Source organism: Leptopilina boulardi, unplaced genomic scaffold (genome assembly GCF_019393585.1).
Source record: "Leptopilina boulardi isolate dan_hultmark-lab unplaced genomic scaffold, ZJU_Lbou_2.1 LbouV2_392, whole genome shotgun sequence".
Taxonomy (NCBI): domain Eukaryota; kingdom Metazoa; phylum Arthropoda; class Insecta; order Hymenoptera; family Figitidae; genus Leptopilina; species Leptopilina boulardi.
In genome coordinates, this window is record NW_026137965.1 from 4,373,635 (window position 1) to 4,392,263 (window position 18,629).

The window sequence follows — 18,629 nt, forward strand, 5'->3', positions numbered from 1 at the left end:
CCATTGTACTTTTAAACAATGGTAAATTTTATAGTAAAATTTTTTTTTATTAAAAAAATTTTTAATGTTTTAACACTCTGTAATTAGCAGATATATGTAATCGAATAAATTTCATATATTTTTTTTCACAATTAAAATTACTATACAGAAAGATTTGTTATTACTTCAGTGAAATAATAGTTTAGTTGTATATAATTATTTAATGCAGCAAATTAATAATTTTCCAATTATTTAAAATTGATAAATTTGCGAATTATTTTTGTTGAATAAATAATTAAAATATATGTTTAGCTATAAAGCAATATATATAAATTATATTAAGTAACGATTACATGTGTTTACGTTATTTGTTAATTGCCCCCTACTTTAGAAGTATAATTGCATGAAATGCGCAATGCTACTCATTGTGACTTACAGTCACACATGCTTACTCCACTTTTGTTCAAATTAACCAACCATTGATTGAAACAACCATTATTTTACCAAAAAAAAAATGTTAAACCACTTTTATTTGTACCATTATTTGTTTGAATTTCAATTTGTGACAAACAAAATTTTAAATTTTTCAAAATTTTAATGACAGCAATTTTTGTACCAATTTTAATCTGACAAATGAAATTTTAATTTTTTGTAAAATTTTAATAACACCAATTTTAGTGGCACCAATTATATTTGGACTAAATTGAATTTGTGACAAATAAAATTTTAATGACACCAATTTTTATTTGTATCAATTTTAATGTATGCCAATTAGTAGGGGTATACTATGTATTTATAGTATATGTGCCAAACTACTATAGGTTCAAAAACTACTATAGCTTTAAACTATCATTGTTTCAAACTATTTTCTGTTCAAACTACTATATGTTCAAACTTAATTTTGTAAAATTTTAATAACACCAATTTTAGTGGCACCAATTACATTTGGACCAAATTGAATTTGTGACAAATAAAATTTTAATGACACCAATTTTTATTTGTATCAATTTTAATGTATGCCAATTAGTAGGGGTATACTATGTATTTATAGTATATGTGCCAAACTACTATAGGTTCAAAAACTACTATAGCTTTAAACTATCATTGTTTCAAACTATTTTCTGTTCAAACTACTATATGTTCAAACTTAATTTTGTAAAATTTTAATAACACCAATTTTAGTGGCACCAATTACATTTGGACCAAATTGAATTTGTGACAAATAAAATTTTAATGACACCAATTTTTATTTGTATCAATTTTAATGTATGCCAATTATTAGGGGTATACTATGTATTTATAGTATGTATGCCAAACTACTGTAGGTTCAAAAACTACTATAGCTTTAAACTACCATTGTTTTAAACTATTTTAGGTTCAAACTTAATTTTGTAAAATTTTAATAACACCAATTTTAATCTCACCAATTTTATTTGGATCAAATTCAATTTGTATCAGACAAAAATTTAGTGGCTCTAATTTTATTGCATTTTATTTGCATTACTTTCAATTTGTGCCAAACAAAATTTTTATGTGAAACAAATAAATTATTATGTTTAGCTCGGAGAAATAGCAGAACAGTTTGAAAGTGAGAAAATAAAAAAAAAGAGTTTTCGGAAGCACTCTATATACCTACATAAATAAAATAGTAATTATAGAGGCTCATTTATTGGTTTATTTTGTAAGGTATTCAATAACAGATTGATGTTAGGAATGTCTTCCTGGTTGATTCCCACGTTTTCGAGAGATGGGGCGTGCATATATGAAACGCATGAATCGTCTATATAACCATTGAGGCGAGAGAGTACCATACAGCCTAGGTGAACGAAAGCGTCCGTAAGGATGGAATGTGCAGTAGGTTGGCACACTATATACTTATAGTTGTATATACATATATAAATGCAAGAGAGTATTTCCCTCCAAAGATATATTGCCAGAGGCAATACACACACACATATATATACCCATAGTGGTAACAGGTTCAGTGTTAACGGTATTTCACTCCCACCATTAACTTCAACTACTCTTCTCTGACTTCCAACTGTCTTTGGCCTCCTCGGTCAAGGACACACAAGAAATTGGGTCACGGGCTCCACCGAAACTCCATGTCTTTCTTTACCATCAAAATCATAATACGTGTGTGTGTGAGAGTATTTGGATACTACGCTTGGGTTTGGGACACACTTGAAACAGGTGCTCTACCTCATAAATATATTTGCATATGTATTTTCAAAAAAAAAATTCCTTTTTCTAATATGTCTAACGGTAAAGGAAGAAGAGATTTGAGAAAATATTTTTCGAATTAGAATTCCAAGTGTTAAAATATCTTTAGTGTATTCTCCTACTTTTTTGCGGCTAAAACCGTTTACAGTTAGTACAAAATTTGGTACTCTATAAAATTTGGAATGCCGAAATTTAGTTTTGATTCTAGTTAATTAAAATATAAATGGTTTGAACCCATGGTAGTTTGAATGAATAGTAATTTTTACTAAAAATAGTTTGGAGCTTTGGTAGTTTGAACCTATAATAGTTTGGAACAATGGTAGATTGAAATATAATAATTTTTGAACGTATAATAGTTTTGAACAGTGGTAGTTTTAACTAATGATAGTTTAACCATATAGTAGATTAAAACGATGGTAATTTGTACTAATTACAATTCGAACCATTAGTAGTTTTGAACCTACAGTGGTAGGTATATTTGTAGTTTGAACCTATAGAATTTTGAGACAATGGTAGTTGTAACCTGTTGTAGTTTTTGAACATATAATAGTTTAAAACAATGATAGTTTGATCCTACAGTAGTTTGAACCTATAATAGCTTGAAATAATGTTAGTTTGCACTTACAGTACTTTAAACAATTGTATTTTAAACCTATAGTACTTTTTAAACGTATAATAGTTGGAAAAATGGTAGTTTTTACTAATGGTAGTTTGAAACAATGGTAATTAGAACCGTTAGTAGTTTCTACCTACAGTAGTTTCAAACACTGGTTATTTGAACTAATGATAGTTTGAAACAATAATAATTTCGACTAATGTAATTTGACCCTAAGCTATTTTAAAACAACGGTATTTTAAACCCAGGAATAGTTTAAATCTTTGGTAGTTTTTAACAATAATAATTTAAACGAATATTAGATCAAAAAATAGTAGTTTGAACCTATGATCATTTGAACCTATTGTAGTTTGGATCTATTGTAGTTTGCGAAACAATGATAGTTTGATCCCATAGTAGTTTTTGAACTTATAGTACTTTGAAACAATGGTACTTTGATCTTGCAGTAGTTTTTAACCTATGGTAGTTTGAAACAAAGATAGTTTGAACCTACAGTAGTTCGAAACAATGGTAGTTTGAACCTATTGTACATTGAACCTAAAATAGTTTAAAACAATTATAGTTTGAACATATAGTAGTTTGAAACAATTGTAATTTGAACCAACAGTAGTTTGAAACAATGGTAGATTGAACCTATAGTAGTTTAAAGCGATGGTAGTTTGATCCCACTGTAGTTGTAAACAATGGTAGTTTGAACCTATAGTAGTTTTTGAACATATAGTACTTTGAATGTATAGTAGTTTGAACCTAAAATAGTAGTAAACAATGGTAGCTTGAACTTATAGTAGTTTTTGAACATAAAAAATTTGAAATAATGGTAGTTTGATCCTATAGTAGTTTGAAACAATGGTAATTTGAATCAAAGGTAAATTTAAAAATTACTAATTAGAAAATATTTGAATTAATAACTTTGTAACTAAATTATATTAAGTTATTAATTAATTTGTCTATTTAATATTTATTAAATTATTAGATTATTAATTTAGTGAATTATTAAATTAATTAGTTATTAAATTATTAAGTTATCATATTATTATTATTATTATTATTATGTCAATTTAAATTAAAATAAAAAATTATTACAACAATTTTGATAAATATCAGTAAAAGCAATGGTCATAAAATTTTTGCAATTTTCTTTGGCAAATAAATAAAAACTTTTTTTTAAAATCATCTCTACTCAAGCAGGTCATTAATATCTTTTCTCTCTTTAAACTAAGACATAGTATATAAATTTTTAAATAGATCCTTAAGTAACAAATTTAACTACTACAAAACAAATATCTTGAGAAAGTTAATGTTTTGTGACATTGACATTAAAAAAAAAAAAAAAAAAAGTTGAAATATCTGTAACAAAAAAAAAACTGACAAAAGAAAGGGAACAATAACTTAATGCCAGAAAAGAGTGTATATTCTAAGAGTCTATAATAATTGCTCTCCTTTTATATATATAGGTATATATATATATATATATAGAGACGAAGAGCCACTTCCGGTCTCATTTTATTATATACTATACAGATTTGACATTAAATTGTTAGCATCTCTTATAATAATTTCAAGTCGTTTGTTATATTATTCATTGCTCTTTTTTTTTAAAAAAAAACTCTTGGCATTGTAAACTCCTTTTCTTTCTGCATAGAAAATTAAAACGTGAAAACTGAAGAATTTCTATACAATAATTTAGTTAATTTAATAATTTTCTTTTCATTACGAAAAACGATATTTTAATAAATATATAAATACAAATAAATCATAAATATTATAAAAATATATTTATATTTATAAATAAATATATATATATATATATATATATATAAATATTAAATAAAAAAAATTTGAAAATATAAAAAAATAATAATAATTTAAATTAAGAAATAAACTGAAAATTGTGAACTATATTGAAAGTGTTTGTTTACTAGAATTATTAACAAAAAATAAAGAAGGGAAAAAAAAATTAAACTCGACGCGTTCATAAAAGGAATACAAAATCCTAAATTGAAAGTATCATTTACGTTTTAAAACTGGGTTACCTTGACATTATAAAAGTGTCCTAAAAAGATACACGCAAAAATAAATAAATATAATTGCACGCAATAGAGATTAATAATAAAAATAATTAAATGTAAACCAAAAAGTTGCTTTGAAAATGTAGATAATTGAAAGGAAAATACTCGTTCTAGAAAGTATATAAAATATATATATATATAGGTATATATTAACATACTTATTAACATGACTAATTTGTAACTAGTTTCACAAAAAGATATATGTCAAGAGAGAAAAAATTGAAACCCTGTTTTATTTTTTACGTAACCAGAAAAGAATTGATTTTTTTTTTAAATTAAAATGTCAAGAAAATATTGTTTATACAATTCCTCTAATTTATTATAAACAATAAATAAAAATTATGAAATATTTTTAATTTATTATTTAATTTTTGAGGAATATTTAATTATATTTTTTTAAATTTTAATAAATAGAAAATAAATTATTTTTATAAATAAAAAATAAAATTGTTAAGATAAAAAATAAATTATTATAATAAATAAAAATAAATTTTTTTTTTTTTTTTTTGAATAAAATTATAAAAAAATATTTACCGCAAAATGGCACGCCTTCCGGTGTCCAGGAACCATCAGCCTGGCATTGTCTTCTCGCTGGTCCAAGAAGTTCAAAACCCCTATCACAATAATATGTTGATATTGTTCCCGTTTGATAATAATCCCTTAATGAAATTTCTTCATCATCAATTGCATCATCAGTTTCCGCTAATGTAAAACGAATACTGCTGTGTGCTGGTGCTCCTGGATATCCACAATTACCTCCAAGTCCACCTGAAATTTACAAAAATTCAATAATTTATTATAAAATATATAATGAGAATGTTTATAATGAAAAATAATTTAAAAAAAAAACCGTGGATCAGGTATTCATATATTTAATAAATATTCAACTATTTCCTTAAGATTAATCTTCACCATGAATATAATATATAAAAGCCCCACAACTCTGTGCCACCTGTCAGTGATAAATAATATAACTAACAGCTGTAGATTCATAAAACAACCGTTGCAAGTGGCGAAAAAAAAATCTTCTTTCAAGTCGTATTTCATGATCTTATATATGCTAATATCAACATTTTTTTTTGAAAATACTGAATTAATAGGTAAAATCAATATTTTTCATTTATGATTTTCATTTTTTTCCTAATAATAATTATAAAAATAATTATAAATTTTTTTAATTTAATTTATTTTAACAAAATTTATAGTTAAATACTTAATAATAATAATAATAATAATTTTTGACCACTTACAAAAATCGAAAAATGATTCAGAAAAAAATTATGCCTCGGGCCTAATTTAATATTTAACATTAACAACATATGCTTGTTTGGCAAAATAAAAAATTCAAAGGAATTGAAAATTCTGCTAAACAAAAATTCTACTAAATAATAACTTTGCTAAACCAAACTTGAACGAAATTTGTTTAAATAAAAAAAATTCTGCTAAATGGAAATTCGGTTAAATAATAATTATTATAAATATTGATAAATTAGACGAATTAGAAGTCGATAAAAAGAAAATTTGATTTTAAAAAAACTCGGCTAAATGAAAATTTAGTTAAATGAAAAATTCAACGTGAACAAAATGTTAGTAAAATACAAAATTATACTGAATGGAAATTTGGTTAAATATTTAAAAAAAAATTGTACAAAATGATAATTTGGTCAAATAGAAAGTGAACGTAAACAAAATATTAGTAAAATATGAAAAAGTGCAAAATGGAAATTCGGTTTAAACAAAAATTCTGCTAAATAAAAATTCAGTTAACTAAAAAATCTACAAAATAATAATTAGGTAAATAAAAAATTCTGCTAAATGGAAATTTGGTTAAATAAAAAGTCCACAAAATAATAATTAGGTAAATAAAAAATTCTGCTAAATGGAAATTCGGTTAAATAAACATTTTGCTAAATAGAAAATTTTGTTAATTAAAAATTCTACTAAATGGAAATTCGGTTAAATAAAAATTCGACGAAAAAGTAAATTTTATTAAATAAAAATTCTGCTAAATGAAAATTTGGTTAAATAAAAAATTTACATAATAATAATTGTTTAAATAAAATATTCTGCTAAATGGAAATTTGTTTAGTTAAAAAAAACTCTACAAAATGAAAATTTGGATAAATAAAAATTTTGCTAAATGGAAAATTCGTTAACTAAAAATTCAACTAAATGGAAATTTTCGTTAAATAAAAATTTGACAAAAAGGGAATTTGATTAAACAAAAACATTGCTAAATGAAAATTCAGTTTAAACAAAAATTTTACAGGAAAATTATAATTTAAATAAAAAATTAATTCCACTAAATAAAAATTTGGCTAAATTAAAATTCTATAAAATAATAATTTGTCATAATAAAAATTCTGCGAAATGGAAATGCAGTTAAATAAAAATGAAAATTTAATTGAATAAAAAATATAAAAAATAATAATTTGTTAAAATAAAAATTCGTCAAAAAAGAAAATTTTGCTCAATGAAAATTTAGTTAAATAAAAAAAATTTTTTTTAAAAGATTTGGCTATAAATAATATTGTCATTATTACACTGTTGTTTTTGCTGTTCTACATCAACTATAACAGGTAATAAAATAGAAAAAAAAGAAACAATTGAAACGTAAAAAGAAAGTTTTTTTTTTTTTTGTTATCAATGTGGCAAGCAAGTGATTTTCAAAGTAAATTCTAAAACGTTTATTTTACCAACAATAAGAGATAGGTATTCATTACGAAACAAAAAAGCATTTTAATTCATTACATGTCGTCGACAGTTCTTGCTATATAGTTACGGAAGCGATAGGCCAAGAAGACAACATCCCGTATGTGACATAATAATATGTATATACTCGCGAGAGATAGAAAGCCATTAATTTCGTAAAATGTAACATTTATTGTTTTCACTTTCATGTTTTGTTTAAAAAAAAAGAATCCTTGCACAATTATATTATCATCTTTGTCCTTTGTGACATTTTCATTAAGAAAATCCATAAACCTAAATATATATATATTTAAAAAAATGCATTTAAAAATAATATACACTTTCATTATGAATAAATTTAAGTATTCAATTATTATTATTATTATTATTATTATTATTATTCTTTAGAAAAATTAGAATATTTAACTCCCGCATACACTTTAAAGGTAATTTCAATAAGTGTGAGATTTTAGAAGAAAAAAACAAAAAAAAATAAATTGTTTCCAACAATCTTTTTAAAAGCCCCGGAAACGGGAAAACACTAAAAATTTGTGTTTCCTCCTCTCTTGCAACTTTTCTATACTCACGATGGCTTGAGAAAAGAAATTATTCTCAACAGTTGAATGCTTTCACTGTCACTCATTATCGCGAAAAAGTGGTAATTGGTGACGGTTTGCCAGATATAAATTTGTATTTAATGTAAAAGTCAAACAAACAATCGATGGAAAGCAAATTTATGCACAAAACATTATTTTTTTCTCTTATTTTCTGAAAAGATAAAAAGATATAAAAACGCACATAAAAAAATCGTGTACGTATCAAAAAATAATAATTTTTTGAATTTTTCTGGGAAAAATCAAATTTTTAGTTTTATCTGATAGTAGTTTCAAGAAATAGTAGTTTAATCCAATAGTAGTTTTTAAAAAAGTAGTTTTTATAAATAGTATTTTCAACCGAGAGTAGTTTTCATAAATAGTAGTTTGAACCAATAGTAGTTTTTATAAATAGTAGTTTGGGCTAATATTAGTTGGAACCAATAGTAGTTTAGGCTAATAGTAGTTTTCATAAATAATGATTTTTATAAACAGTAGTTTTTATAAATAGTAGATTCTATAAATAGTAGTTTGAACCAAGAGTAGATTGGAATAATAGTATACTTGGAACCAATAGTATTTAGAACCATAATTAGGTTTTATAAATATTAGTTTGAACCAATAGTAGTTTTTATAAATAGTAGTTTGAACTAATAGTAATTTGGGCTCATAGTAGTTAGAACTAATAAGAGTTTAATCCAATAGTAGTTTTCATAAATAGTAGTTTATATAAACTGTAGTTTTCATATAGTAGTTTGTATAAATAGTAATTTTCATTAATAGTCGTTTTTATAAATAGTAGTTTGAACCAATAGTAGTTTAATCCAATAATCATGTTCATAAATAGTAGTTGGAACCAATAGTAGTTTAGACTAATAGCAGTTGGAACTAATAGTAGTTTGGGCTAATAGTAGTTAGAACGATTAGTAGTTTAGTCTAATAGTAGATTTCATAAAGGGTAGCTTTTATAAATAGCAGTTTGAACCAACAGTAGTTTCGACTAATAGTAGTTTGAGGCAATAGCAGTTTTTATAAATAGTAGTTTTTATGAATAGTAGTTTGATCTAAGAGTAGTTTGAACTAATAGTAGTTGGAACCATTAGTAGTATAATCCAATAGTAGTTTTTATAAATAGTAGTTTGAATCAACAGTAGTTTGTACTAATAGTAGTTAGAACCAATAGTATTTTGAGCCAATAGTAGTTTGGACTAATAGTATTTTGAACCAATGGTAGTTGGAACCAATAGTAGTTTAATCTAATAGTAGATTTCATAAATGGTAGTTTTTATAAATAGCAGTTTGAACCAACAGTAGTTTGTACTAATAGTAGTTAGAACCAATAGTAGTTTTTATAAATAGTAGTTGGAACCAATTTATAAAATTTGTAGTTTTAGTCGCAGTAAAGTTAAAATGAACAAAAATTAAAATAAAACAAAATATTTGGTAGAATGATATGTGCAATTATTGCAATGGTATTTTTTAATAATAGACAGTGAATTTTTTTTTAAAAAGTTATATAGACTGCGATTATTACCAAAGAAAATATTTGCTGTCTAGAAAGTTTGTAATTGGCAAAAAAGTAAATAAAGAAGAAAAAAAAAAACTCCCCCGATGGTGTAAGGCGAATGAAATATAGATGAAAAAAAAAATTTAGAAGCAATTATTAGATTCCTGTAAAAATTTTATAGAAGAGATGATTATAAGCATTCGATATAAATCATACAGAAGAAATCAGGTTATTGTATTTTCTTTCTTATATTGATTTTATTTATATGCGAGCAAAGCCGCGTATATTTAAAGGTATGTTGAGAAAAAGAAAAAAAAAGATAAATATGCAAAGAAAATGAGAATTTCATTGAGAATAACAAATATATATATATATAGGTATGTATCTATTTAAACATAAAAGAATCAATGACGATTGAAATGATTTCTTCAGATCGGCCACGAGGTATATATATATATGATCATAATAGCGTGAAGGCCGATTCATGTCAAGATTAAGACAAATTTAAGCAAGCTTCCTCCCTGTCATCGAATTATCTCGAATATAAATAATAATTATTGCAAATTCATATTTATATTAATTGTGATACTAATTAGAATATTTTTTTTTTTTTTATTATATAGGAAATTTTTTTCTTTTTTATTATTCTTTAAACTTCAAAATAATTTATAATTTTTTTCAAATTAAAAATTAAAATTAAATTATCAAAGAAAATTTATTTTTCACATAGAAAATTTTCTTTACTAAAATAAATAAAATTAAAAAAATTAAAAAATTTTGAATTAGTAAGAATTCATTCAGTAATTTAAATTACATAGTGAAATAAATTTTACTAATTTTTAGTCACACGGAAAAAAATCTTTAACTGAAACAGCGTCAAATTTCACTGGAACAGCAATATATTTTACTAAAATAACGAAAATTTTCGCTATTCTAGAAAAACGTATAGCTGTTCTAGTTAAAGATTTTTTTTTCCCTGGATTTTTATATTTTATTCTAAAACGTTAGTAAAAAAAATATTACTAAATTAAATAGTAATATTTTACTATATAAATTAATGGAAATTTCTACTATTTTTGAACTAATTCAAATTTAGAGAAAATATCATTTTTCATAGTTTTATATAAAAAAATTATTAATTATACCTATTATATTGTTTATTAATTATATTTGATATTTATTATTATTATTATTATTATTATTATTATTATTATTATTATTATGTATTATTTATTATATATAATAGTAAAAAACAATTTATTTTACTGTATGTTTTATAATTAATTTTAAAAATTAATAATACATTTTATCAGAAAAAAATGTTTAATTTCGATTTTTAAAGTTATAATTATAATTTTTTTTTAATAATAACTTATCAAAATTAAATAGTATTTTTACTCGTCAAGTAAAGTGGATAATAGGGGCAAATGTTGGCATATAGTTTGAACAAATAGTAGTTATAATCAATAGTAATTTTTATAAATAATAGTTTGAACCAATAGTAGTTTAGACTAATAGTAGTTAGAATCAAAAGTATTTTGAACCAATAGTAATTTGGACTAATAGTAGTTGGATCCAATAGTATTTTGGACCAAAAGTAGTTTTTATAAATAGTAGTTTCAACCAATAGTAGTTTAATGCAATAATTGTTTTATATAAATAGTAGTTAGAACCAATAATAGTTTAGGCTAATAGTAGTTGGAACCAATAGTAGTTATATCCAATAATTATTTTCATAAATAATAGTTGGAACCAATAGTAGTTTAATCTAATTGTAGTTTTCATAAATAATGATTTTTATAAACAGTAGTTTTTATAAATAGTAGTTTGAACCAAGAGTAGATTGGAATAATAGTAGTTGGAACCAATAGTATTTAGAACCAAAATTAGTTTTTATAAATATTAGTTTGAACCAATAGTAGTTTTTATAAATAGTAGTTTGAACTAATAGTAATTTGGGCTCATAGTAGTTAGAACTTATAAGAGTTTAATCCAATAGTAGTTTTAAAAATAGTAGTTTTTATAAATAGTAGTTAATAAATAGTAGTTTCAACCAAAAGTAGTTTTCAAAAATAGTAGTTTTTATAAATAGTAGTTTAAACCAATAGTAGTTTAATCCAATAATCGTTTTCATAAATAGTAGTTAGAACCAATAGTAGGTTAGGGTAGTAGTAGTATAATATACCTATTATATTATTTATTAATTATATTTGATATTTATTATTATTATTATTATTATTATTATTATTATTATTATGTATTATTTATTATTATATAATATAGTAAAAAACAATTTATTTTTCTGTATGTTTTATAATTAATTATATAAATTAATAATACATTATTTTATCATAAAAAAATTTTTTAATTTCGATTTTTAAAGTTATAATTATAATTTTTTTTAAAAATAATAACTTATCGAAATTAAATAGTATTTTTACTCGTCAAGTAAAGTGGATAATAGGGGCAAATGTTGGCATATAGTAAAGCAAAGAACTCCCATCATTCATATATATATATATTGTATTATAAAAGTGCGTCTTAGTGTTTGGAAGTATACACACTCCTCTCGTCTCCCGTTATTTCGAAGAATCGTGGGAAATTAGGAACTGAACTACTCTAATTAAAAAGAACCCGACCTTTGTTTTCAACAATTTGAACAAAGTCGTTCAATGTAAGTGCATCTGTATATTTAACAGACACTTGGAAAAATTACTAATAATACACTTATTTCTCTCTCTCTCTATATATATATATATATAGGCACATCTTAAATTATAGTGTAAACAGGAGTGTTAAAATACAATGTTATTTAAATTGTTGAATATGAACCTCTGAAAATTGACGAAGCAGTTAGTTGACCCAAAGTGACATGTGAAACAATAAAAAAAAAAAAAAAATACTTTCTTCTAAATGAAAGAAATTTTTAATATTGCGACGAGAAAATCAGTAAAAATATTTATATTCTTTAAATAAATAGAAAGAAATATTTTACTTTCTTTGAATCAATTATATAATTTCTGTGAATCAATAATAATTTTCTTTATTTCAAAGAAATTCTGTTCTATATAGTTCAAATAAATGTTTCTTTGAATTAAAGAAATGTTTTTCAAATAGTTTCAATGATTTTTTTTTCTGATACAATATTGAAACAAAGAATGTTTCTCTTAACTAAAGAATATACATTTAGTCATTTAATAATAAATAATAATACTAATATAATAATATAATAATAATAATACTAATAATAAGTATAATAATAATAATAAATAAATAAATAGAAAAGCAAAAAAAAAATTATAAAAATACATAAATTAAATTGTTGAAAATATTAAAAAAAAAAAAAAAAGAATTTGGAGTTGTAACGGAAATTTAAAAAGTTGATTTTTAAAGTATTACAATTGCCGAGTAATACCAGTTTCCCTCTTTGTGAGGATTCTCTTCGGTTAGTGGGTCAAAAGCGACTGACTCACACACACACACTCGGTACTAAATTCGAGAAATTCAATTCAACTTTCATGCGTGGGTCAAGAATTTGTGTTCGGTCCATGTTAATTCATAAGATCAACCAAATATTCCGCTATATAATAACTTCCACTACTTTCTAGTATATTCTCAAATAATATATATAATGAAACATCGCGAAACTTATTTTTTTTTTTTAAATTATTATTTCATTCTAGATTTCATTTTTTTTTTTTTGTATTCTCATTATTTAATGGGAAAAACAATAATAATAATTGCAGAAAGTAAATATTTAAAAATAATATATATATAAATAATAAAATAAAAAAATAAATAATGAAATAAATAATAAAATAATAAATAATAAATAATAAATAAATGAAAAATATAATAAAATAAATATAAAAAATATATAATTTACAGTAAAAAAAACAAAAAATAAATTTTAAACAAAAATTAAAAAATTGAAAAGAATTTATGAAATTGGAAAATTTAAATTTGCCCTTAAAATAATAACTAATTAATCTTTACGATCGATTTTTTTTTTTTAAAGAAAATTTAGTATTTTTTTAATTTGCGTTTTTTTCTATTTGTAAGCCCGTATATGTATTAAAAATAAAATAAATAAATAAAATGACATAATTTTGAAAAATAAATGTAAAAAAAAGTTTCATATTATTCTGTGTAATAAATATTCTCTAATGTCAAATACATATAATTATATGTGTATTAAAACATAACATTAAAATTTTCACTTAAAATAGAAAAAAAATTTTGTTTTTAATAAAATAAGACGTGGAATTAATTAGATTTGACATTTTTAATATATAAATATAAATTATTGCCTTGACAAAATAAGAGCAAGGCCGCAATACGTTGTCACTCTAAATATAAGGAATTTTTTTTTTTTTAAATAAAAAAGTAGAATATTTGCACTTATTGTTTTTCTTTTTTTTTTTTGTAAAAGTTATAATCATCTCATGCTTCACTAATTATTATCATCATAAGAGAAATTGATATCGAGACCTGTTTTTTTCATAATTACTCATATAACGTCTTTATATTTTGTTTCTAATGAAATATAAAAAAAAAATAAGTCGTTCATAATAATAATAATAAATGATTATTAATCATTTATTTTCCAAGTGAGATGCTGTCACTTAATTTTTGCTTCAGTGACTTTTTGTCAAGCGACAAAATATTCAAATATTTATTTATTTCTATGATTTATAATTAAAAAATTGTATTATGAAAGAAAAATTTTTCTTTAATTTAAATTGAAATTTTTTTATAAAAATTATAATTTAAAAGAGAATAGATAATTTTCCCTATATTATATAAGAATGTAAAAAATTTTTTTTTTTTTTTGACAATTTGTAAAAAATTACTTTACAATAATAATAATAATAACAATTATTATTATTATAACAATAATAATAATTATTATTATTATTATTATAACAAATATTATAATAATAATAATATTTATAACAAATATTACAATAACAATAATAATTATAACAAATATTATACACGGAAAAAAATATTCACCTGAAACAGCGATAAGTTTCACAGGAACAGCGATATGTTTCACTAAAACAACGAAATTTTTCGCTATTCTAAAGAAACATATCTCTGTTCTAGATAAAAAATTTTTTCCATGTATAACAATAATAATTATTATAACAAATTATAATAACAATAATAATTATAGCAAATATTATAATAAAAATATAATTATTAACTGTTATTAATAAAATTTTAATCATTTAAAAGTCTTTTTTAGGCAATTGGCCCAAACTGCCTTAAAAATTGCTACTTTATCTGCCTAAAATAGGCACAAAAAAGACACTTTTTCATGTCAATGGTAAAAAAAATATATTAAAATAAAAAAAAAAAATTTTTTTTTTTTTTTAATGAAGCCTAAAATTTATAGTTTTTTTTTTCAAAAGTGTAAAAAATTTCAGATATAATATTACCGAAATATAATAAAACAGTGTCTTATAATTTTTCTTCTATTCTTAATTGTGCTTCTTACTCAATAAAAAGCGATAAAGATGATTGACAAAATTGTAAGTGGAGCGCAGAAAGAATATAACTGACAACCGAGTGTTCAGTGTAATTTAACACCATTCCAGATGAAGTTACTCAATTAAACCGGTACTGGGAAAGCTGACAACTATAGAGAAAAGTAAGGTTTTTCGTTTCAATTATCCCTTTTGAATGTAAGACACTATTATTTATTTATTTATTATATATATATATATGTTCAATTTCTATTTTCCTATTATGTCCAAAAAAAAATTTAACAACAACAGAACAACAACAAAAACAATAATAATGATAATAATAATAATTTAAAAAATAATAATCATAAATAAAATAAAATAAAAATATATATAATAATATGTAATAAAATCTGATCGTTGATATTACATTTATCTCATATAGAAATCAAATATAGATAGTTTTATATATATATATATATATATGTGTGCAAAAAAAAATTAATTTGTCGAAAATTGCAAATAACTCCTACTGATAAAATTATCATAATACGAAAGAAGCCTGATTATTAGGTTCCGTTGAAGTTCATAGTTAGAACCGCATCGTGTCTGACCTACAACTTTATTTCCTTTCTCTCATAAAACATTTTGCCCTTCGAGTATGAAATTCAAAGAGATGAGAATCTTCTAGAAAAGTTTATATATATATTTTTTTTTGTTTACAAAGTAATTAACAATAAAAAAAGAAAATTAAATAAATTATATTATTTTTGGAAAAAAAATGTTCTCATATTTTTCGAGTATATTAATCTCAATGATTCTTGAAACGAAAAGTAACGTTATATTACGTATGCGACTGAATAAACTTTACTTTCCGGTTAAATTTTATTTAATTTTATAAATATTATTATTTATTAATTTTATTAAAAATGAAATTAATTATTAGTTTTATTTAAAAATGTAATTAATTATTAGTTATATTGAAAATGAAATTAATTATTAATTTTATTAAAAATGAAATTAATTATTAATTTTATTAAAAATGAAATTAATTTTTAATTTAATAAAATTAATTATGAATTCAAAAAGAGCGTTTTGACCCTACACTTTTATAATAACATTTTTGTTAAGTAAAAAAATAAAAAATATTTAAAAAAATATGATAAAAATATAATAATAATAATAGTAACAATAATAAAAAATATTTATTTTGATTAATTATATTGAAAATTAATTTAATAACACTAAAACTGATATTTAATTTTATTAGAAGAATCTTTTGATATTGCAATTAATAATTGTGCAATTGTTTATAATTAATAAATATTAATATTATTGTAATTTTTTTTTCTAAATAGCAAATTGACTAGCTTCCTTAATAATGTTTGAATTTAAATAAAAGTTTCTCCGAACAAATTGACTATATATAATATATCAATAAACAAAATAAAGGAAATAGATATTTACAATGATGTTATATACAATGTTCAATTAAATTCAATTGTTAAATAAAATAAACGGATGTTTCGTAAAATGTTCAACCTCACAGGAAAATTATTTATCAATTAATAAAAAACAAATGTTTACTTTTCTATCACAAAAAAAATTTTTTTGATATTAAATAATTTAAATAAATTATTAATTTTAATTAAATAATTTAAATAAATTATTAATTTTAATTAAATTAAATAAATAAATTTTTTTCATTAGAAAAAAAATGTTCTCCAATATAAATTTTCTGGATTGATTTACTTTATTTTTAAATTAGTTGCAATTACTTGCAATAATTATTAAATTATTAATTTAACTAATTAAATTATTAATTTATTTAGTTAACTAATTATTAATTTATTAAGTCAACTAATTATTAAACTAGAAATTTATTAGTTTGACTAATTATTAATTTATTAATTTAATTAATTATTAAATTATTAATTTAACTAATTATTAAATTATTAATTTATTTAGTTAACTAATTATTAAACTTGTAATTTATTAGTTTGACTAATTATTAATTTATTCATTTAATTATTTATTAAATTGTTAATTTAACTAATTATTAAATTATTAATTTATTTAGTTAACTAATTGTTAATTTATTAATTTATTAAGTTAACTAATTATTAAATTAAAAATTTATTGAGTTAAAAAGATAATTTAATATTTTTTTTTAATTTTGCATTTCTAGCCATATTTTTATTTATTTATTTATTTATTTAATGTTACACTTATTTTTAGTAACAATTTTTTTCAACTAATTTATAAATTATAGTCCCATGTGTGTTTTTCTTTAATTAAATGTTAATTAATGATATTAAGAGTTTAATTAATGAAACGCTGAATTACGATTCACATTTATAAATTATAATCATTTTAATATATACGAGGACTAGAAAAACCACTTTGATCGCTCGTATCCAAGCTAATATTTAAATTGAAAAATCATCAATATAACTGTCACACTCCTTAAATATATATATTTATATATATATATCCACATCACATTTTACCCAACTAGATCAGATTTTTATTAACGGTACTAATGAGTCAACTCCAAAAAAAATTTAATATTTAAAAAAAAACCAACTACACGCACCTTGAATTGTGAGATGAAGAAGGAGAATAAAACTCAGAGTTCTGATTCCTTGTAAACCCATTATTTCGTCAACACTCAAAATCAATTTTATAGCACAAAAACTACCCCGTCCTTTTTTGTCACCCACGCACTTTTTTTAATTTTTTTTTTTTTTAATTATATAGTTTTTTTTTACCGAAAAACACTTGACCGATAAACGGTCATCCCGAGACTGGATCGTCCAACATTTTGCAAAAAAGGAAAAAATTTATTTATTTTTTTTAAATATTATTAATTTTTGTACTAAAAATTTTTATTTGATTATTGAAAAATATTGATCACGTTTCTCTCTGTCTCTCTCTCTCTCTCTCTCGTTTTTGAGAAAGTAACTCACACGATTTTTGTTTATAGTGTTCTTCACCGAAGACTGAACAAGACTGAATCTCATGCTGGCAGGAAGTCATCCAGGTGTTTCACTCCTGGTTGGGTTTTGCCCCCACCTGCCAGAGGATCCGCCATCACAACGACGACGAGGACTATCGCCACCCTGCTCTTTTACTAACTCGCCTACTTTCTCAGAACCTTTGCGCGCCAAGTGAATTTTATTGCTGACAAGTGCGGCCTTCCTATTTTGCCTGTGTGTAAGTAAACGCCGCCGATTACTTCCTTCTTTCGATAATAAATTTCCTATACAGTCTAAGGTATGGATCCAGAAAATCTTTTAGTTAGGTTGAAACTTATCAGAAACTAGTCAGTTTTCCCTTAAATCGCTCTGTTTTGAGATTGTTATTTAATTATATTTATTTTTATAATTATTTTTTTATTTTTATTTATATTTTTTATTTTTATTTATTTATATTTATTTATTTATATTTTTTATTTTTATATATTTATTCATTTTTATT

General features: G+C 22.1%; 1 protein-coding gene across 2 annotated transcripts in view; it reads right to left on the minus strand.

The window, feature by feature from the left end:
- The window catches only part of LOC127288556 (uncharacterized), a 58,918-nt gene extending 40,771 nt beyond the window's left edge, over positions 1–18,147 (minus strand). Inside the window, exons 1-2 of one of the 2 annotated variants that reach the window (XR_007844060.1) lie at positions 17,746–18,147; positions 5,422–5,655 (exon numbers count right to left, since the gene is read on the minus strand). Coding sequence is in view for 1 of the 2 variants with exons in the window: in XM_051316072.1 (XP_051172029.1) it covers positions 5,422–5,655; positions 17,746–17,806 (295 nt within the window). In the remaining variant the exon portion in view is untranslated. The remainder of the gene's footprint in view (positions 1–5,421; positions 5,656–17,745) is intronic. The other variant, XM_051316072.1, reaches the window with a different exon arrangement.
- Positions 18,148–18,629: the final 482 nt, after the last annotated feature.